Source organism: Arachis hypogaea, chromosome 7 (assembly GCF_003086295.3).
Source record: "Arachis hypogaea cultivar Tifrunner chromosome 7, arahy.Tifrunner.gnm2.J5K5, whole genome shotgun sequence".
In the NCBI taxonomy this organism is placed as follows: Eukaryota; Viridiplantae; Streptophyta; class Magnoliopsida; order Fabales; family Fabaceae; genus Arachis; species Arachis hypogaea.
The window spans coordinates 44,834,833-44,856,722 of NC_092042.1; the positions used below are offsets into that span (position 1 = coordinate 44,834,833).

At 35.7% G+C, this 21,890-nt stretch overlaps 1 protein-coding gene and 1 non-coding gene across 2 annotated transcripts; one reads left to right on the top strand and one right to left on the bottom strand.

Moving 5' to 3' along the window:
• Positions 1 to 216: 216 nt before the first annotated feature.
• LOC112704420 (small nucleolar RNA R71) lies at positions 217 to 324 on the top strand. The gene has a single exon (XR_003155046.1). It is a non-coding gene; the product is annotated as a small nucleolar RNA R71 (small nucleolar RNA).
• Positions 325 to 18,880: 18,556 nt separating this feature from the next.
• Positions 18,881 to 21,626, bottom strand: LOC112702984 (probable GTP diphosphokinase CRSH, chloroplastic). The gene is made up of 4 exons (XM_025754251.3): positions 20,925 to 21,626; positions 19,757 to 20,701; positions 19,331 to 19,615; positions 18,881 to 19,093 (listed from the first exon to the last, which is right to left on the bottom strand). Exons 1-4 carry the CDS (start codon positions 21,330 to 21,332, stop codon positions 18,959 to 18,961), a joined length of 1,773 nt encoding a protein of 590 aa, XP_025610036.1. The 5' UTR covers positions 21,333 to 21,626; the 3' UTR covers positions 18,881 to 18,958.
• Positions 21,627 to 21,890: the final 264 nt, after the last annotated feature.

Genomic DNA, 21,890 nt, shown 5'->3' on the forward strand with positions numbered 1-21,890 from the left:
AATTTCAAGAACTCCCTTCCTCTGAGGCGTCCCATTACGCACAGGATTCTTTTAAGAAGTGTACATGAATTGGTTATTTGCAACCAGGTCAATAAGTTCTTGAGCTTCTGCAGGCGTTTTCTTTAGGTGAATGGATCCACCTGCAGAATGATCTAGTGACATCTTAGAGAATTTAGATAGACCATAATAGAATATATCCAAAATGGTCCACTCTGAAAGCATGTCAGAAGGACACCTTTTGGTCATCTACTTGTATCTTTCCCAAGCTTCATAGAGGGATTCACCATCTTTTTGTTTGAAGGTTTGAACATCCACTCTAAGCTTTCTCATCTTTTGAGGAGGAAAGAACTTAGCCAAGAAGGCCGTGACCAGCTTATCCCAAGAGTCCAAGCTATCTTTAGGTTGAGAGTCTAACCATGTTCTAGCGCTGTCTCTTACAGCAAAAGGGAAAAGCATGAGCCTGTAGACTTCAGGATCTACTCCATTAGTCTTAACAGTCTCACAGATCTACAAGAATTCAGTTAAAAACTGATAGGATCTTCTTATGGAAGTCCATGGAACTTGCAGTTCTGTTCCATTAGAGCAACTAGTTGAGGTTTCAGCTCAAAATTGTTTGCTCCAATGGCAGGGATTGAGATGCTTCTTCCATCAAACTTGGAAGTGGATGTAGTATAGTCATCAAGCATCCTCCTTGCATTATTATTTTTGGCTGCCATCTCCTCTTCCTTTTCGAAAGTTTATGTAACGTTGTCTCTAGATTGTTGTAATTTCGCTTCTCTTAGTTTCCTCTTCAGAGTCCTTTCAGGTTCAGGATCTACTTCAACAAGAATATTCTTGTCCTTGCTCCTGCTCATATGAAAAAGAAGGGAACAGAAAATAATAATAGGGATCCTCTTTACCACAGTAGAGAGATTCCTTTATGTTAGTAGAAGAAGAAAATAATAGAAGAAGGAAAAGGGGAAAATTCGAACTCAGAGAGGAAGAGGGGGTTCGAATTTTAAGATGAAGAGAAGTGTTAGTAAATGAATAAATAAATAGGAAGAGATGAGAGAGAAGAGTTTTCGAAAATTAACTAAAATAAAAGAAAAATATTAAAGTTAAAATTCGAAAATTAAGAGAAGGAATAAAATTAAAATTAAAATTTAAAACAATTAGTTAATTAAAAGAATTTTAAAAAAAGAGGGAGGCATTTTCGAAAATTAGAAAGAGAAAAGTAGTTAGGTGGTTTTAAAAAAGATAAGAAACAAACAAAAAGTCAATTAGTTAGTTGAAAAAGATTTGAAAATCAATTTTGGAAAGATAAGAAGTTAGAAAAGATTTTGAAATCAATTTTGAAAAAGATATGATTTGAAAAAGATATTTTGAAAAGATATGATTGAAAAAGATATTTTGGAAAAGATTTGATTTTTAAAATTAAAATTGATTACTTGACTAACAAGAAACTAAAAGATATGACTCCTATAATTTAGAGATTGAACCTTTCTTAACAAGAAAGTAACAAACTTCAAATTTTTAAATCAATCACATTAATTGTTAGTAAAGTTTTCGAAATTTTGAAGTAAAGATAAGAAAAAGATTTTGAAAATAAATTTTAAAAATTTTCAAAAATAATAAAAAAATGAAAAGATTTGATTTTTGAAAAAGATTTTGAAAAGATAGGATTTTTAAAATTAAAAATTTGACTTGACTTATAAGAAATAGCTAAGTCTTAAAAATTTTTTGACTAAGTCAACTCAAATTTTCGAAATTTATGAGAAAAAAGGAAAAGATATTTTTTTATTTTTGAATTTTTAATGAGGAGAGAGAAAAATAACAAAAATGACTCACAACATGAAAATTATGAATCAAAACACATGATGCATGCAAGAACACTATGAATGTCAAGATGAACACCAAGAACACTTTGAAGATCAAGATGAACATCAAGACTTATTTTTAAAAAATTTTCAAGAAAAGAAAAACATGCAAGACACCAAACTTAGAAATCTTTAATGCTTAGACACTATGAATGCAAAAATGCATATGAAAAATAACAAAAGACACAAAACAAGAAAATTTCAAGATCAAACAAGAAGACTTACCAAGAACAACTTGAAGATCATGAAGAACACCATGCATGACTTTTTCAAAAAAATGCATAAATTTTTAAAACATGCAATTGACACCAAACTTAAAAATTGACACTAGACCCAAACTAGAAACACAAAAATATTTTTGGTTTTTATGATTTTATTAATTTTTTTCGAAAATTAAATTTGGAAAACGAAAAACAAAGAAAAAAAATTTTGAAAGATTTTTGAAAAACTTTTTGAAAAGAAAATTACCTAATCTGAGCAACAAGATGAACCGTCAGTTGTCCAAACTCAAACAATCCCCGGCAACGATGCCAAAAACTTGGTGCACGAAATTGTGATCATCAACAATGGCACCAAAAACTTGGTAGCGCTCTCAAACGTGAATCACACTTTGTCACAATTTCGCACAACTAACCAGCAAGTGCACTGGGTTGTCCAAGTAATAAACCTTACGTGAGTAAGGGTCGATCCCACGGAGATTGTTGGTCAGTTAGGCAGATTCAAATGGTTATAAAGGGTTCGAAATTAATAATAAATAAAGCATAAAATAAGATAGAGATACTTATGTAAATCATTGGTAGGAATTTCAGATAAGTGTATGGAGATGCTGTGTTCCTTTTGAATCTCTGCTTTTCTGCTGCTTTCATCTAATCCTTCTTACTCCTTTCCATGGTAAGCTGTATGTAGGACATCACCGTTGTCAATGGCTACTTCCCATCCTCTCAGTGAAAATGGTCCAAATGCTCTGTCACAGCACGGCTAATCATCTGTCGGTTCTCGATCATGTCGGAATAGAATCCATTGATTCTTTTGCGTCTGTCACCATGCCAACAATCGCGAGTTTGAAGCTCGTCACAGTCATTCAATCATTGAATCCTACTTGGAATACCACAGACAAGGTTTAGACTTTCCGCATTCTCAAGAATGGCCGCCAATAATTCTAGCTTATACCACGAAAATTCTGATCAAGGAATCCAAGAGATATTCGTTCGTTCTGAGGTAGAACGGAAGTGGTTGTCAATCACGTGTTCATAGGTGAGAATGATGATGAGTGTCACGGATCATCACATTCTTCGTGTTGAAGTGCAACGAATATCTTAGAATAAGAATAAGTTGAATTGAATAGAAAATAGTAGTACTTTGCATTAAAACTCGAGGTACAGCAGAGCTCCATACCTTAATCTATGGTGTGTAGAAACTTCACCATTGAAAATACATAAGTGATAGTCCAGACATGGCCGAATGGCTAGCCCCCATAAATGTGATCAAAGGATCATAAGGTAATCCAAAAATAATCCAAAGATATGGTCAAAAGACGCCTAGTACAATAGTAAAAAGTTCTATTTATACTAAACTAGTTACTAGGGTTTACAGAAATAAGTCTTAGTGCAGAAATCCACTTCCGGGACCCACTTTGGTGTGTGCTTAGGCTGAACTTGAGCTTTACATGTGAAGAGGCTTCTCTTGGGGTTAAATGCCAAGTTGTAATGTTTGTTTGGCGTTTAACTCTGGTTTGTGACGTGTTTCTGGCGTTTTATTCCAGAATGCAGCATGGAGCTGACGTTGAACGTCAGTTTGCGTCATCTAAACTCAAATAAAGTATGAACTATTATATATTGCTGGAAAGCCCTGAATGTCTACTTTCCAACGCAGTTAAGAGAGCGCCATTTAAAGTTCTGTAGCTCCAGAAAATCCATTTCGAGTGTAGGGAGGTCAGAATCCGACAGCATCAGCAGTCCTTTTTCAGCCTGAATAAGATTTTTGCTCAGGTCCCTCAATTTCAGCCAGAAAATACCTGAAATCACAGAAAAATACGCAAACTCATAGTAAGGTCCAGAAATGTGAATTTTTCATAAAAACTAATAAAAACATCCCTAAAAGTAGCTAGATCCTACTAAAAACTACCTAAAAATAATGCCAAAAAGCGTATAAATTATCCGCTCATCAACGTCCCATGAGGTCTTCCTTACTGTGAATCACGTCCTCCTCCTCTTCTATAGGTTCGGCCATTTTGGTTGTATTAATGGCCTTGCACTCTCTTTTTGGATTCTCTTCTATATTGCTTGGGAGAGTACTAGGAGGAGTTTCAGTAATTCTTTTACTCAGCTGACCCACTTTTGCCTCCAAATTTCTTATGGAGGACCGTGCCTCAGTCATGAATCTGAGGGTGGTCTTAGATAGATCAGAGATTATGTTTGCTAAGCTAGAGAGGCTCTGCTCAGAATTCTCTGTCTGTTGCTAAGAAGATGATAAGAAAGGCTTGCTATTACCAAACCTATTTCTCCCACCATTATTGTTATTGAAGCCTTATTGAGGCTTCTGTTGATCCTTCCATGAGAAATTTGGGTGATTCCTCCATGAAGGATCATAGCTGTTTCCATAGGATTCTCCCACGTAATTCACCTCTTCCATTGCAGGATTCTCAGGGTCATAAGCTTCTCCTTCAGAGGAGGCATCTTTAGCTTGCAATCCAATCAGATTCTGAGAAATCATATTGACTTGTTGAGTCAATATTTTGTTCTGAGCCAATATGGCATTCAGAGTGTCAATCTCAAGAACTCTTTTCCTTTGAGTCACCTCATTATTCATAGGATTTCTCTCAGAAGTGTACATGAACTGGTTATTTGCAACCATTTCAATGAGTTCCTAGGCTTCTGCAGGCATTTTCAGATGAAGAGATCCACCAGCAGAGTTGTCCAATAACATCTTGGATAATTCAAACAGACCATCATAGAATATACATATGATGCTCCATTCTGAAAACATGTCAGAAGGACACCTTTTGCTTAATTGCTTGTATCTTTCCCAAGCTTTATAGAGGGATTCACCTTCCTTTTGTCTGAAGGTTTGGACATCCACTCTGAGCTTACTCATCTTTTGAGGTGGAAATAATTTGGTCAAGAAAGCATTGACCAGCTTGTCTCAAGAGTTCAGGCTTTCTCTAGGTTGTGAGTCCAACTATGTTCTAGCTCTGTCTTTTACAGCAAAGGGGAAAAGCATAAGTCTGTATACCTCGGGATCAATCCCATTGGTCTTAACAGTATCGCAGATCTTCAAGAATTCAGATAAGAACTGATGAGGATCTTCTTATAGAAGTCCATGAAACTTGCAGTTCTGCTACATTAGAGAAACTAATTGAGGCTTAAGCTCAAAGTTGTTTGCTCCAATGACAGGAATTGAGATGCTTCTTCCATAGAAGTTGGAAGTTGGTGCAGCATAGTCACCAAGTATTTTCCTTGCATTGTTGTTATTATTTTCGGCTACCATGTCTTCTTCTTTTTCAAAAATTTCTGTCAGGTCCTCTCCAGAGAGTTGTGCTTTAGCTTCTCTTAGCTTCATCTTCACAGTCCTTTCAGGTTCAGAATCAGTTTCAACAAGAATATCCTTATCCTTGTTCCTGCTCATGTGAAAAAGAAGTGAACAGAAAAGAAGAGGAATCCTCTATGTCACAGTATAGAGATTCCTTTATATGAGTAGAAGAAGAGAAGAATAGAAAAATGAGGTAGAGAGAAAATAAAGAGAATTCGAACACAGAGAGGGAGAGAGGGTTCGAATTTTAAGAAGAAGAGAGGTGTTAGTAATTAAATAAATAAATAGAAAGAGATGAGAAAGAAGAGAAATTCGAAAATTAATTACAAGAAAAGAAAAATATTTTTATTTTTATTTTAATTATTGGTTAGTATTCGAAAATTAAGAAAAGGAATAAAATAAAATTAGAGTTTAAAACATTTAGTTAATTAAAAAAATTTTTGAAAAGAGGAAGGTGATTTTCAAAAATGAGAAGTGAAAAAGCAGTTAGGTGGTTTTGAAAAAGATAAAAAATAGTAAGTTTTGAAAAGATAAGAAGTTAGAAAAAGATTTTGAGATTAAGTTTTGAAAAAGATATGATTGAAATCTAATTTGAAAAAAAAAATTTAGAAAGATTTGATTTTAAAAATCAAAGTTGATGACTTGACTAACAAGAAACTAAAAGATATGATTCTAGAATTTAAAGATTGAACCTTTCTTAACAAGAAAGTAACAAACTTGAAATTTTTTGAATCAAATCCTTAATTGTTAGCAAGGTTTTCGAAAATATGATATAAAAATAAGAAAAAGATTTTGAAAATCAATTTTTAAAATTTTTGAAAATATTAGGAAGTAAAAATGAAAAAGATTTGATTTTTGAAAAAGATTTGAAAAGATAGAATTTTTAAATTGAAATTTTGACTTGACTAACAAGAAACAATTAAATTTTAAAAAATCTTTGACTAATTCAACCCAAAATTTCGAATTTTATGAGTGAAATAAGGAAAAGATATTATTATTATTTTTTTGAATTAAAGAGGAGAGAGAAAAATACAAGATTGACACAAGACATAAAAATTTAAGAAAAAAAATACATAATGCATGCAAGAACACTTTGAATGTCAAGATGAACACCAAGAACACTTTGAAGATCAAGATGAACATCAAGACTTATTTTTAAAAAATTTTCAAGAAAAGAAAAACATGCAAGACACCAAACTTAGAAATCTTTAATGCTTAGACACTATGAATGCAAAAATGCATATGAAAAATAACAAAAGACACAAAACAAGAAAATTTCAAGATCAAACAAGAAGACTTACCAAGAACAACTTGAAGATCATGAAGAACACCATGCATGACTTTTTCAAAAAAATGCATAAATTTTTAAAACATGCAATTGACACCAAACTTAAAAATTGACACTAGACCCAAACTAGAAACACAAAAATATTTTTGGTTTTTATGATTTTATTAATTTTTTTTCGAAAATTAAATTTGGAAAACGAAAAACAAAGAAAAAAAATTTTGAAAGATTTTTGAAAAACTTTTTGAAAAGAAAATTACCTAATCTGAGCAACAAGATGAACCGTCAGTTGTCCAAACTCAAACAATCCCCGGCAACGATGCCAAAAACTTGGTGCACGAAATTGTGATCATCAACAATGGCACCAAAAACTTGGTAGCGCTCTCAAACGTGAATCACACTTTGTCACAATTTCGCACAACTAACCAGCAAGTGCACTGGGTTGTCCAAGTAATAAACCTTACGTGAGTAAGGGTCGATCCCACGGAGATTGTTGGTCAGTTAGGCAGATTCAAATGGTTATAAAGGGTTCTAAATTAATAATAAATAAAGCATAAAATAAGATAGAGATACTTATGTAAATCATTGGTAGGAATTTCAGATAAGTGTATGGAGATGCTGTGTTCCTTTTGAATCTCTGCTTTTCTGCTGCTTTCATCTAATCCTTCTTACTCCTTTCCATGGTAAGCTGTATGTAGGACATCACCGTTGTCAATGGCTACTTCCCATCCTCTCAGTGAAAATGGTCCAAATGCTCTGTCACAGCACGGCTAATCATCTGTCGGTTCTCGATCATGTCGGAATAGAATCCATTGATTCTTTTGCGTCTGTCACCATGCCAACAATCGCGAGTTTGAAGCTCGTCACAGTCATTCAATCATTGAATCCTACTTGGAATACCACAGACAAGGTTTAGACTTTCCGCATTCTCAAGAATGGCCGCCAATAATTCTAGCTTATACCACGAAAATTCTGATCAAGGAATCCAAGAGATATTCGTTCGTTCTGAGGTAGAACGGAAGTGGTTGTCAATCACGTGTTCATAGGTGAGAATGATGATGAGTGTCACGGATCATCACATTCTTCGTGTTGAAGTGCAACGAATATCTTAGAATAAGAATAAGTTGAATTGAATAGAAAATAGTAGTACTTTGCATTAAAACTCGAGGTACAGCAGAGCTCCATACCTTAATCTATGGTGTGTAGAAACTTCACCATTGAAAATACATAAGTGATAGTCCAGACATGGCCGAATGGCTAGCCCCCATAAATGTGATCAAAGGATCATAAGGTAATCCAAAAATAATCCAAAGATATGGTCAAAAGACGCCTAGTACAATAGTAAAAAGTTCTATTTATACTAAACTAGTTACTAGGGTTTACAGAAATAAGTCTTAGTGCAGAAATCCACTTCCGGGACCCACTTTGGTGTGTGCTTAGGCTGAACTTGAGCTTTACATGTGAAGAGGCTTCTCTTGGGGTTAAATGCCAAGTTGTAATGTTTGTTTGGCGTTTAACTCTGGTTTGTGACGTGTTTCTGGCGTTTTATTCCAGAATGCAGCATGGAGCTGACGTTGAACGTCAGTTTGCGTCATCTAAACTCAAATAAAGTATGAACTATTATATATTGCTGGAAAGCCCTGAATGTCTACTTTCCAACGCAGTTAAGAGAGCGCCATTTAAAGTTCTGTAGCTCCAGAAAATCCATTTCGAGTGTAGGGAGGTCAGAATCCGACAACATCAGCAGTCCTTTTTCAGCCTGAATAAGATTTTTGCTCAGGTCCCTCAATTTCAGCCAGAAAATACCTGAAATCACAGAAAAATACGCAAACTCATAGTAAGGTCCAGAAATGTGAATTTTTCATAAAAACTAATAAAAACATCCCTAAAAGTAGCTAGATCCTACTAAAAACTACCTAAAAATAATGCCAAAAAGCGTATAAATTATCCGCTCATCAACGTCCCATGAGGTCTTCCTTACTGTGAATCACGTCCTCCTCCTCTTCTATAGGTTCGGCCATTTTGGTTGTATTAATGGCCTTGCACTCTCTTTTTGGATTCTCTTCTATATTGCTTGGGAGAGTACTAGGAGGAGTTTCAGTAATTCTTTTACTCAGCTGACCCACTTTTGCCTCCAAATTTCTTATGGAGGACCGTGCCTCAGTCATGAATCTGAGGGTGGTCTTAGATAGATCAGAGATTATGTTTGCTAAGCTAGAGAGGCTCTGCTCAGAATTCTCTGTCTGTTGCTAAGAAGATGATAAGAAAGGTTTGCTATTACCAAACCTATTTCTCCCACCATTATTGTTATTGAAGCCTTATTGAGGCTTCTGTTGATCCTTCCATGAGAAATTTGGGTGATTCCTCCATGAAGGATCATAGCTGTTTCCATAGGATTCTCCCACGTAATTCACCTCTTCCATTGCAGGATTCTCAGGGTCATAAGCTTCTCCTTCAGAGGAGGCATCTTTAGCTTGCAATCCAATCAGATTCTGAGAAATCATATTGACTTGTTGAGTCAATATTTTGTTCTGAGCCAATATGGCATTCAGAGTGTCAATCTCAAGAACTCTTTTCCTTTGAGTCACCTCATTATTCATAGGATTTCTCTCAGAAGTGTACATGAACTGGTTATTTGCAACCATTTCAATGAGTTCCTAGGCTTCTGCAGGCATTTTCAGATGAAGAGATCCACCAGCAGAGTTGTCCAATAACATCTTGGATAATTCAAACAGACCATCATAGAATATACATATGATGCTCCATTCTGAAAACATGTCAGAAGGACACCTTTTGCTTAATTGCTTGTATCTTTCCCAAGCTTTATAGAGGGATTCACCTTCCTTTTGTCTGAAGGTTTGGACATCCACTCTGAGCTTACTCATCTTTTGAGGTGGAAATAATTTGGTCAAGAAAGCATTGACCAGCTTGTCTCAAGAGTTCAGGCTTTCTCTAGGTTGTGAGTCCAACTATGTTCTAGCTCTGTCTTTTACAGCAAAGGGGAAAAGCATAAGTCTGTATACCTCGGGATCAATCCCATTGGTCTTAACAGTATCGCAGATCTTCAAGAATTCAGATAAGAACTGATGAGGATCTTCTTATAGAAGTCCATGAAACTTGCAGTTCTGCTACATTAGAGAAACTAATTGAGGCTTAAGCTCAAAGTTGTTTGCTCCAATGACAGGAATTGAGATGCTTCTTCCATAGAAGTTGGAAGTTGGTGCAGCATAGTCACCAAGTATTTTCCTTGCATTGTTGTTATTATTTTCGGCTACCATGTCTTCTTCTTTTTCAAAAATTTCTGTCAGGTCCTCTCCAGAGAGTTGTGCTTTAGCTTCTCTTAGCTTCATCTTCACAGTCCTTTCAGGTTCAGAATCAGTTTCAACAAGAATATCCTTATCCTTGTTCCTGCTCATGTGAAAAAGAAGTGAACAGAAAAGAAGAGGAATCCTCTATGTCACAGTATAGAGATTCCTTTATATGAGTAGAAGAAGAGAAGAATAGAAAAATGAGGTAGAGAGAAAATAAAGAGAATTCGAACACAGAGAGGGAGAGAGGGTTCGAATTTTAAGAAGAAGAGAGGTGTTAGTAATTAAATAAATAAATAGAAAGAGATGAGAAAGAAGAGAAATTCGAAAATTAATTACAAGAAAAGAAAAATATTTTTATTTTTATTTTAATTATTGGTTAGTATTCGAAAATTAAGAAAAGGAATAAAATAAAATTAGAGTTTAAAACATTTAGTTAATTAAAAAAATTTTTGAAAAGAGGAAGGTGATTTTCAAAAATGAGAAGTGAAAAAGCAGTTAGGTGGTTTTGAAAAAGATAAAAAATAGTAAGTTTTGAAAAGATAAGAAGTTAGAAAAAGATTTTGAGATTAAGTTTTGAAAAAGATATGATTGAAATCTAATTTGAAAAAAAAATTTAGAAAGATTTGATTTTAAAAATCAAAGTTGATGACTTGACTAACAAGAAACTAAAAGATATGATTCTAGAATTTAAAGATTGAACCTTTCTTAACAAGAAAGTAACAAACTTGAAATTTTTTGAATCAAATCCTTAATTGTTAGCAAGGTTTTCGAAAATATGATATAAAAATAAGAAAAAGATTTTGAAAATCAATTTTTAAAATTTTTGAAAATATTAGGAAGTAAAAATGAAAAAGATTTGATTTTTGAAAAAGATTTGAAAAGATAGAATTTTTAAATTGAAATTTTGACTTGACTAACAAGAAACAATTAAATTTTAAAAAATCTTTGACTAATTCAACCCAAAATTTCGAATTTTATGAGTGAAATAAGGAAAAGATATTATTATTATTTTTTTGAATTAAAGAGGAGAGAGAAAAATACAAGATTGACACAAGACATAAAAATTTAAGAAAAAAAATACATAATGCATGCAAGAACACTTTGAATGTCAAGATGAACACCAAGAACACTTTGAAGATCAAGATGAACATCAAGACTTATTTTTAAAAAATTTTCAAGAAAAGAAAAACATGCAAGACACCAAACTTAGAAATCTTTAATGCTTAGACACTATGAATGCAAAAATGCATATGAAAAATAACAAAAGACACAAAACAAGAAAATTTCAAGATCAAACAAGAAGACTTACCAAGAACAACTTGAAGATCATGAAGAACACCATGCATGACTTTTTCAAAAAAATGCATAAATTTTTAAAACATGCAATTGACACCAAACTTAAAAATTGACACTAGACCCAAACTAGAAACACAAAAATATTTTTGGTTTTTATGATTTTATTAATTTTTTTTCGAAAATTAAATTTGGAAAACGAAAAACAAAGAAAAAAAATTTTGAAAGATTTTTGAAAAACTTTTTGAAAAGAAAATTACCTAATCTGAGCAACAAGATGAACCGTCAGTTGTCCAAACTCAAACAATCCCCGGCAACGATGCCAAAAACTTGGTGCACGAAATTGTGATCATCAACAATGGCACCAAAAACTTGGTAGCGCTCTCAAACGTGAATCACACTTTGTCACAATTTCGCACAACTAACCAGCAAGTGCACTGGGTTGTCCAAGTAATAAACCTTACGTGAGTAAGGGTCGATCCCACGGAGATTGTTGGTCAGTTAGGCAGATTCAAATGGTTATAAAGGGTTCGAAATTAATAATAAATAAAGCATAAAATAAGATAGAGATACTTATGTAAATCATTGGTAGGAATTTCAGATAAGTGTATGGAGATGCTGTGTTCCTTTTGAATCTCTGCTTTTCTGCTGCTTTCATCTAATCCTTCTTACTCCTTTCCATGGTAAGCTGTATGTAGGACATCACCGTTGTCAATGGCTACTTCCCATCCTCTCAGTGAAAATGGTCCAAATGCTCTGTCACAGCACGACTAATCATCTGTCGGTTCTCGATCATGTCGGAATAGAATCCATTGATTCTTTTGCGTCTGTCACCATGCCAACAATCGCGAGTTTGAAGCTCGTCACAGTCATTCAATCATTGAATCCTACTTGGAATACCACAGACAAGGTTTAGACTTTCCGCATTCTCAAGAATGGCCGCCAATAATTCTAGCTTATACCACGAAAATTCTGATCAAGGAATCCAAGAGATATTCGTTCGTTCTGAGGTAGAACGGAAGTGGTTGTCAATCACGTGTTCATAGGTGAGAATGATGATGAGTGTCACGGATCATCACATTCTTCGTGTTGAAGTGCAACGAATATCTTAGAATAAGAATAAGTTGAATTGAATAGAAAATAGTAGTACTTTGCATTAAAACTCGAGGTACAGCAGAGCTCCATACCTTAATCTATGGTGTGTAGAAACTTCACCATTGAAAATACATAAGTGATAGTCCAGACATGGCCGAATGGCTAGCCCCCATAAATGTGATCAAAGGATCATAAGGTAATCCAAAAATAATCCAAAGATATGGTCAAAAGACGCCTAGTACAATAGTAAAAAGTTCTATTTATACTAAACTAGTTACTAGGGTTTACAGAAATAAGTCTTAGTGCAGAAATCCACTTCCGGGACCCACTTTGGTGTGTTCTTAGGCTGAACTTGAGCTTTACATGTGAAGAGGCTTCTCTTGGGGTTAAATGCCAAGTTGTAATGTTTGTTTGGCGTTTAACTCTGGTTTGTGACGTGTTTCTGGCGTTTTATTCCAGAATGCAGCATGGAGCTGACGTTGAACGTCAGTTTGCGTCATCTAAACTCAAATAAAGTATGAACTATTATATATTGCTGGAAAGCCCTGAATGTCTACTTTCCAACGCAGTTAAGAGAGCGCCATTTAAAGTTCTGTAGCTCCAGAAAATCCATTTCGAGTGTAGGGAGGTCAGAATCCGACAGCATCAGCAGTCCTTTTTCAGCCTGAATAAGATTTTTGCTCAGGTCCCTCAATTTCAGCCAGAAAATACCTGAAATCACAGAAAAATACGCAAACTCATAGTAAGGTCCAGAAATGTGAATTTTTCATAAAAACTAATAAAAACATCCCTAAAAGTAGCTAGATCCTACTAAAAACTACCTAAAAATAATGCCAAAAAGCGTATAAATTATCCGCTCATCAACGTCCCATGAGGTCTTCCTTACTGTGAATCACGTCCTCCTCCTCTTCTATAGGTTCGGCCATTTTGGTTGTATTAATGGCCTTGCACTCTCTTTTTGGATTCTCTTCTATATTGCTTGGGAGAGTACTAGGAGGAGTTTCAGTAATTCTTTTACTCAGCTGACCCACTTTTGCCTCCAAATTTCTTATGGAGGACCGTGCCTCAGTCATGAATCTGAGGGTGGTCTTAGATAGATCAGAGATTATGTTTGCTAAGCTAGAGAGGCTCTGCTCAGAATTCTCTGTCTGTTGCTAAGAAGATGATAAGAAAGGCTTGCTATTACCAAACCTATTTCTCCCACCATTATTGTTATTGAAGCCTTATTGAGGCTTCTGTTGATCCTTCCATGAGAAATTTGGGTGATTCCTCCATGAAGGATCATAGCTGTTTCCATAGGATTCTCCCACGTAATTCACCTCTTCCATTGCAGGATTCTCAGGGTCATAAGCTTCTCCTTCAGAGGAGGCATCTTTAGCTTGCAATCCAATCAGATTCTGAGAAATCATATTGACTTGTTGAGTCAATATTTTGTTCTGAGCCAATATGGCATTCAGAGTGTCAATCTCAAGAACTCTTTTCCTTTGAGTCACCTCATTATTCATAGGATTTCTCTCAGAAGTGTACATGAACTGGTTATTTGCAACCATTTCAATGAGTTCCTAGGCTTCTGCAGGCATTTTCAGATGAAGAGATCCACCAGCAGAGTTGTCCAATAACATCTTGGATAATTCAAACAGACCATCATAGAATATAAATATGATGCTCCATTCTGAAAACATGTCAGAAGGACACCTTTTGCTTAATTGCTTGTATCTTTCCCAAGCTTTATAGAGGGATTCACCTTCCTTTTGTCTGAAGGTTTGGACATCCACTCTGAGCTTACTCATCTTTTGAGGTGGAAATAATTTGGTCAAGAAAGCATTGACCAGCTTGTCTCAAGAGTTCAGGCTTTCTCTAGGTTGTGAGTCCAACTATGTTCTAGCTCTGTCTTTTACAGCAAAGGGGAAAAGCATAAGTCTGTATACCTCGGGATCAATCCCATTGGTCTTAACAGTATCGCAGATCTTCAAGAATTCAGATAAGAACTGATGAGGATCTTCTTATAGAAGTCCATGAAACTTGCAGTTCTGCTACATTAGAGAAACTAATTGAGGCTTAAGCTCAAAGTTGTTTGCTCCAATGACAGGAATTGAGATGCTTCTTCCATAGAAGTTGGAAGTTGGTGCAGCATAGTCACCAAGTATTTTCCTTGCATTGTTGTTATTATTTTCGGCTACCATGTCTTCTTCTTTTTCAAAAATTTCTGTCAGGTCCTCTCCAGAGAGTTGTGCTTTAGCTTCTCTTAGCTTCATCTTCACAGTCCTTTCAGGTTCAGAATCAGTTTCAACAAGAATATCCTTATCCTTGTTCCTGCTCATGTGAAAAAGAAGTGAACAGAAAAGAAGAGGAATCCTCTATGTCACAGTATAGAGATTCCTTTATATGAGTAGAAGAAGAGAAGAATAGAAAAATGAGGTAGAGAGAAAATAAAGAGAATTCGAACACAGAGAGGGAGAGAGGGTTCGAATTTTAAGAAGAAGAGAGGTGTTAGTAATTAAATAAATAAATAGAAAGAGATGAGAAAGAAGAGAAATTCGAAAATTAATTACAAGAAAAGAAAAATATTTTTATTTTTATTTTAATTATTGGTTAGTATTCGAAAATTAAGAAAAGGAATAAAATAAAATTAGAGTTTAAAACATTTAGTTAATTAAAAAAATTTTTGAAAAGAGGAAGGTGATTTTCAAAAATGAGAAGTGAAAAAGCAGTTAGGTGGTTTTGAAAAAGATAAAAAATAGTAAGTTTTGAAAAGATAAGAAGTTAGAAAAAGATTTTGAGATTAAGTTTTGAAAAAGATATGATTGAAATCTAATTTGAAAAAAAAATTTAGAAAGATTTGATTTTAAAAATCAAAGTTGATGACTTGACTAACAAGAAACTAAAAGATATGATTCTAGAATTTAAAGATTGAACCTTTCTTAACAAGAAAGTAACAAACTTGAAATTTTTTGAATCAAATCCTTAATTGTTAGCAAGGTTTTCGAAAATATGATATAAAAATAAGAAAAAGATTTTGAAAATCAATTTTTAAAATTTTTGAAAATATTAGGAAGTAAAAATGAAAAAGATTTGATTTTTGAAAAAGATTTGAAAAGATAGAATTTTTAAATTGAAATTTTGACTTGACTAACAAGAAACAATTAAATTTTAAAAAATCTTTGACTAATTCAACCCAAAATTTCGAATTTTATGAGTGAAATAAGGAAAAGATATTATTATTATTTTTTTGAATTAAAGAGGAGAGAGAAAAATACAAGATTGACACAAGACATAAAAATTTAAGAAAAAAAATACATAATGCATGCAAGAACACTTTGAATGTCAAGATGAACACCAAGAACACTTTGAAAATCATGATGAACATCAAGAACATATTTTTGAAAAATTTTTAAGAAAAGAAATACATGCAAGACACCAAATTTAGAAATTTTTAATGCTTAGACACTAACAAATAAAAAATGCATATGAAAAACAAGAAAAGACACAAAACAAGAAAATCACAAGATCAAACAAAGACAATCATCAAGAACAACTTGAAGATCAAGAAGAACATATGCATGAGTTTTCGAAAAATGCTAAAAAAAATAAACACATGCAATTGACACCAAACTTAAAATTTGACTCTAGACTCAAACAAGAAACACAAAAATTTTTGATTTTATGATTTTATTATATATATATATATTTATATATATTTTTTTTTGAAAAATTTTTGAAAATTAGAAAAAAAATTTTGAAAGATTTTTGAAAAATTTTTTGAAAATAGAACAAGAAGAAAATTACCTAATCTAAGCAACAAGATGTACCGTCAGTTGTCCAAACTCGAACAATTCCCGGCAACGGTGCCAAAACTTGGGTACACGAAATCGTGAGTTCACACTTTTCTCACAACTCCGCGAAGCTGACCAACAAGTGCACTGGGTCGTCCAAGTAATACCTTACGTGAATAAGGGTCGATCCCACGGAGATTGTCGGCTTGAAGCAAGCTATGGTTATCTTGTAAATCTCAGTCAGGTGGATTCAAATAGTTATGAGGTTTTGATGATTAAAAAAAAGAAATAAAACATAAAATAAGATAGAGATACTTATGCAATTCATTGGTGGGAATTTCAGATAAGCGTATGGAGATGTTTTGTTCCCTCTGAGCCTCTGCTTTCCTATTGTCCTTAACCAATCATGCGTACTCCCTTCCATGACAAGGTGTATGTTGGTGGATCACCGTTTTCAATGACTACCATCCGTCCTCTCAGTGAAAACATATCCGCTACGATTTTTCGCATGCCTAATCAGCTGTCGGTTCTCGATCGTGTTGGAATAAGATCTATTGATCCTTTTGCACACTGTCACTGCGTCCAACAGTCATGAGTTTGAAGCTCGTCATAGTCATCCCATCCCAGATCCTACTCAGAATACCACAGACAAGGTTTAGACTTTCTGGATCTCAATGCTGCCAATTGATTCTAGCTTATACGACGAAGACTCTAATCTCACAGAATGGAAGGCTCTGTTGTCAGGAGAGGCAATCATGCGTCGTGAACTAGGAGGCCAAGAGATACACACTCAAGCTCTTGCAGATAGAACGGAGGTGGTTGTCAGGCACGCGTTCATAAGGGAAGATGATGATGAGTGTCACGGATCATTACATCCATTAGGTTGAAGTACGAGTGAATATCTTAGAACAAGAATAAGCGTGAATTGAATAGAAAAACAATAGTACTTTGCATTAATTCATGAGGAACAGCAGAGCTCCACACCTTAATCTCTGAGGTGTAGAAACTCCACCGTTGAAAATACATAAGTGATGAAGGTTCAAGCATGGCCAAATGGCCAGCCCCCAAAACGTGATCAAGAGATCAAAAGTGATCCAAAGATAGTCTCAAAAATGATCTAAAGATATGAATACAATAGTAAAAAGTGCTATTTATACTAAACTAGTAAACTAGGTTTACAGAAAATGAGTAACTAAGTGTAGATAGTGCAGAAATCCACTTTTGGGGCCCACTTAGTGTGTGTTTGGGCTGAGCATTGAAGCTTTCACGTGCATAGGCTCTTCTTGGAGTTTAAACACCAGTTTTGGTGCCAGTTTGGGCGTTTAACTCCAGCTTTGGTGCCAGCTCTGGCGTTTTACACTAGAAAAGGGTCTCTGGTGGGCGTTTGGCCGCCAGTTTGGGTCATCAAATCTCGGGCAAAGTATAGACTATTATACGTTTCTGGAAAGCGCAAGATGTCTACTTTCCAACGCAATTGAGAGCGTGCCAATTGGGCTTCTATAGCTCCAGAAAATCCACTTTGAGTGCAGAGAGGTCAGAATCTAACAGCATCTTCAGTCCTTTCTTAGCCTCTGGATCAGATTTTTTCTCAAGTCCCTCAATTTCAGCCAGAAAATACCTGAAGTCATAGAAAAATACACAAACTCATAGTAAAGTCCAGAAATGTGATTTTTACATAAAAACTAATAAAAATATACTGAAAAGTAACTAAAACATATTAAAAACTATGTAAAAATAATGCCAAAAAGCGTATAAATTACCCGCTCATCAATAACAGCTGCTTACACGTCACTCTCTTTCTTCCTCTTACTCAGGGAAGAGCCCTGGAGCTTATCATATGATTAAGTCATGGGAAGAACAAGCAGATGTCACTCGTTCTTACATCGACAAAGCTGCCAAGAGGATGAAAAAATGGACAGATAAGAAGAGGAGGCATGCAAGCTATCAAGTGGGAGACAAGGTAATGATCAAACTTCTTCCACAACAATTCAAAGCCTTTCGTAAAGTTCATAAGGGTTTAATCCACAAATACGAAGGGCCATTTGAGATCATTGGACGTGTTGGGGAGGTTGCTTACAAAGTACAACTCCCTCCCTCTATGAAGATCTACCCGGTCTTCCACGTGAGTATGCTTAAACTATATCATGGAGACCAAGACGAATCGAGTGGAGGTGACTCGAGTTGTGCTCCGCACGTGGTAATTAGATCCTTTAATAAAGAAATCGAAAAGATCTTAGCTAATCGCATCGTGCGACGAAGAGGGGTACCACCAAGTATCCAATACTTAATCAAGTGGAAAAGGCTCCTGATAATTTTATCACCATTTTGCCACCATCGGCCGCTACCGAACTAACGTCATACCACCACTAACTGCCGTCGGACAAGCACCTGATCTTCGTTGACCACCTCTTTTTCTTTACCCTAAACCCTTCTTTCATATTAAGGCTAAACATCTCATCTTTGCAGACCTATTTTGGTAGCCAAAACCCACCTATTTAAGTGGTTAAACAGGCCTATCCAACGGGTTCAACCCATTTTGACAGCCCTAAGGGAGCCGAGAAAAACTGCTCATTTAGGCCCATCTTGCCTGCAACCGTTAGTAACTTATTTACATGGCAATACCAAAAAAAAAAATGAAACTTATTTACATGGCAATTATATCAGTTATCTGGGACTAGCTTAAGCTGACGACCAGGACGAGGACGATTGGTGGTTGTTATTATAATATTGGTTGTTGGATTGGTGTAAGAGAGGTCATCGTGGGTAACCTTTCATAATAATATCATAAAGTTTTGTTCATATCAATTGGATGCAGCACTAACTCGCAAGCCTGTTTCCAAACTCCTTACTATATACATGAATCAAACCACTGTCATCTGCCATATGAAGCTTATCATTCAACAATTTCTTGTATTGATCATCTCTAGCCTCTAAACAACGCACCAACTCAACCTGCAAAATCAAATTAACCAAAAGAAAAAAAGGTTACAATTGACAAGAGAGGAGAATCAGCTAGCTTTATGGCAACAAACCAGAAAATGGTATTTACGTAGAAAGAAATATCCATTCACAAATAATCTATTCACCAATTAGTATAATTGTCACAATTTTCTGAAAAGGGCACGAAGATGCAAAGAATAACATAGAATAATCAAAGATTTCCCTATTCATGAAAGAGTATGAAATCACCTGCTTTTGGAACATATGGAATTCATCAGAGCTCAGGGAGCCATCACTGTTTGAATCAAGGAGTTGCATCATCTCTCGGGCATCTTCTCCTGGTGCACCGAGCTCTTCTATTACCTCTGTAAGTTCCTCTATGCTAATTTTACCATCTCCATTCTTATCAAGAAGCCGAAACACTCTATCCCTCTGGTCAATTTCAATCCCCTTATGGTTTGTGTTTGGAAGATCTTTAAGTCGCAGAGCTGCCAGCTCAGCTGCAGCTAGCATGATTGTCTTCAGACGCCTTGCCTAAGCACCAACAAATAACTTACATGAGTTCCCAAATAGTTCTCACAGTAAATTCTTTTAGTAAGTAAAATAAGTCATTTAAGTTTAAAGAATCCATGCAAAGTTACATATTTAATTATTAGACGTGCAAAAGACACCGACCTCCACCGGATCAGTAAGTCCTGCCTTGTATAATGAATGTGATGCCGTTCCACCAACAGCTAACCTGTCCATCTGAGTTGTTCTGATCTGTATTTCCATCAATGGTCTGGTCCTACCATTGTCACTTGCATCTACCGCCACATGTAAGCTTTTATATCCATTAGGTTTGGGGCTGGCAATATAATCTTTTGTCCGATGAGGAATTTCTTTCCACATAGATTGGATGATTTGATGAGCTCTGTAGCATGCCCTCTCACCAGCTTCCGATGCACTATCTCCAGCTCCAGCTCCAGGCTTTGGATTTAATATCACTCGCAGGCCAAGCACGTCATTTACATCTTCTGGCTTCCGACCATCCTTCAAGAGCTTCTTCATCGTACTGTAACGACTTTTATACCGACCTTCAACTGATATATCATCAACCAGTGCTGTGAGCAAGGTATCGGCTTTTAGCGCTTGGAATAGCTCTTCCCTATATATATCAATAATTGATCTACCCCCTGTTTCATGACTTTGCAACCAGGTATCAACATACAGATAAGAATAAGGAAATAGGTACTGAAATGAGAGATCTTCCAATTCAAGTGATAAGTGATTAGTTCCCACAGCATGAGCAAGAGGAGCATATATTTTCATAACCTCCAGAGAAAGGATCTGCTGCTTATATCTTGGTAGATAATCGAGATGCCTCATCATGTCAAGCTTCAGAGCCAAGTCCAAAATCAGGGCCCTAATGTCATAGTAAATCAAGCAGAACTTCCTCAACGCAGCAGCATTATCATCATCCAGAACATCAACTCTGTATGGGATGTTCTTCAAACGCAAACTCTCGTGCAGCAGGTGCGCAGTGCCAGTACCGATTTGGTTGCGGATTTCATGTATAGTCACTTCACCCACCTCGAAGACCTCTCTCAAAATCCCAGCAGAGATAACCTCAGCATCCATCTGTATTCACATTAACTATAAAGAGACAATAAAAAGGGCAACGATATAACAGATTGCTCAAAAACATAAGTAGTCACAACTCAGCTAAAAGGGAAATAAATGCACTGATATGTAAAATTGCCAAACATGTTCACCTCAGCATTCCTTAACCGAACACATTCGAGAATATTGCTAAGTCCAAAACAAAGAAGTTCAATCACTATATCGATTTAATTTTGTTTACCTGGAGATCGGCGAGGACGATGGCAACGGATAAGGCTTTGGAGAGAGGGGAACGGCCATCAGGGGAAAGAGGGCAATTTTGCAAGATTGGAATGGAGAGTTTCAGGGACTTGAACAGCACACGAGATGAGCTCGTTGACAGCACGTTCATCCTTTCCGTCAGCTCATTGAATGCTCCGATGAGTTCCACCACCATCTTCCCGCCGGCGTGCTCCGGCACCGCTATCGACGGAAGAGGCAGGGCGGCGTCAACGTCGGCCGAGCATGCTTCCGGAGGCGGGAAACGGCGGCGGCGGAGGGAGAGTAGGTGGTAGGTGGGGAGAAGAGAGGAGGTGGAGGTGGAGTTGGAGAGACAAGAGTGAACGGGAACATCACGAGCAGGGTGCAGGTGCAACCGCAGTAGCTCCATTAAACTCGATCTCTCTCTCCCCTTGAAGAAGATGATTACAGTTTTCGATTACAAGTTATGTGGTGGCTACCGTTTCCGTTTCCATTTTCGTTTTCTGGCTTCAGCTTCGGTTTATTGGTTACCTCAAAATATTGACGTTATACTGGGCCATACTGAATTCTCTTTCCATGGTCTGTTTTTTACCTCATAAATAAATATACTTTTTCAAAAAAATCATATTTAATGATGTATGAATTATAAATATATATTTTTGTATTTGATTTGTTATCAAGTTTGCATAGCGCCTGAAAAAAAAATTTACACGTATCTTGTTTTTCTTTTTTGGTGACTTTTCTAGTGATTTTTCTTTTTTACTTGCATATCTTGTTTATACGGTAAACATAATAAACAATAATTTTATGTATTTTATTTGAAAACAAGTAATGGACAGTTGCTACTTATCTTATTGTGATCGATAGCGAAAAAAAAGTCAAAATTTTTTTATTTATAATGATAATAAAATATCAATGGTTAAATTTTTTTAACCAACTCAGCCAAAATTACACACACCAACTTACC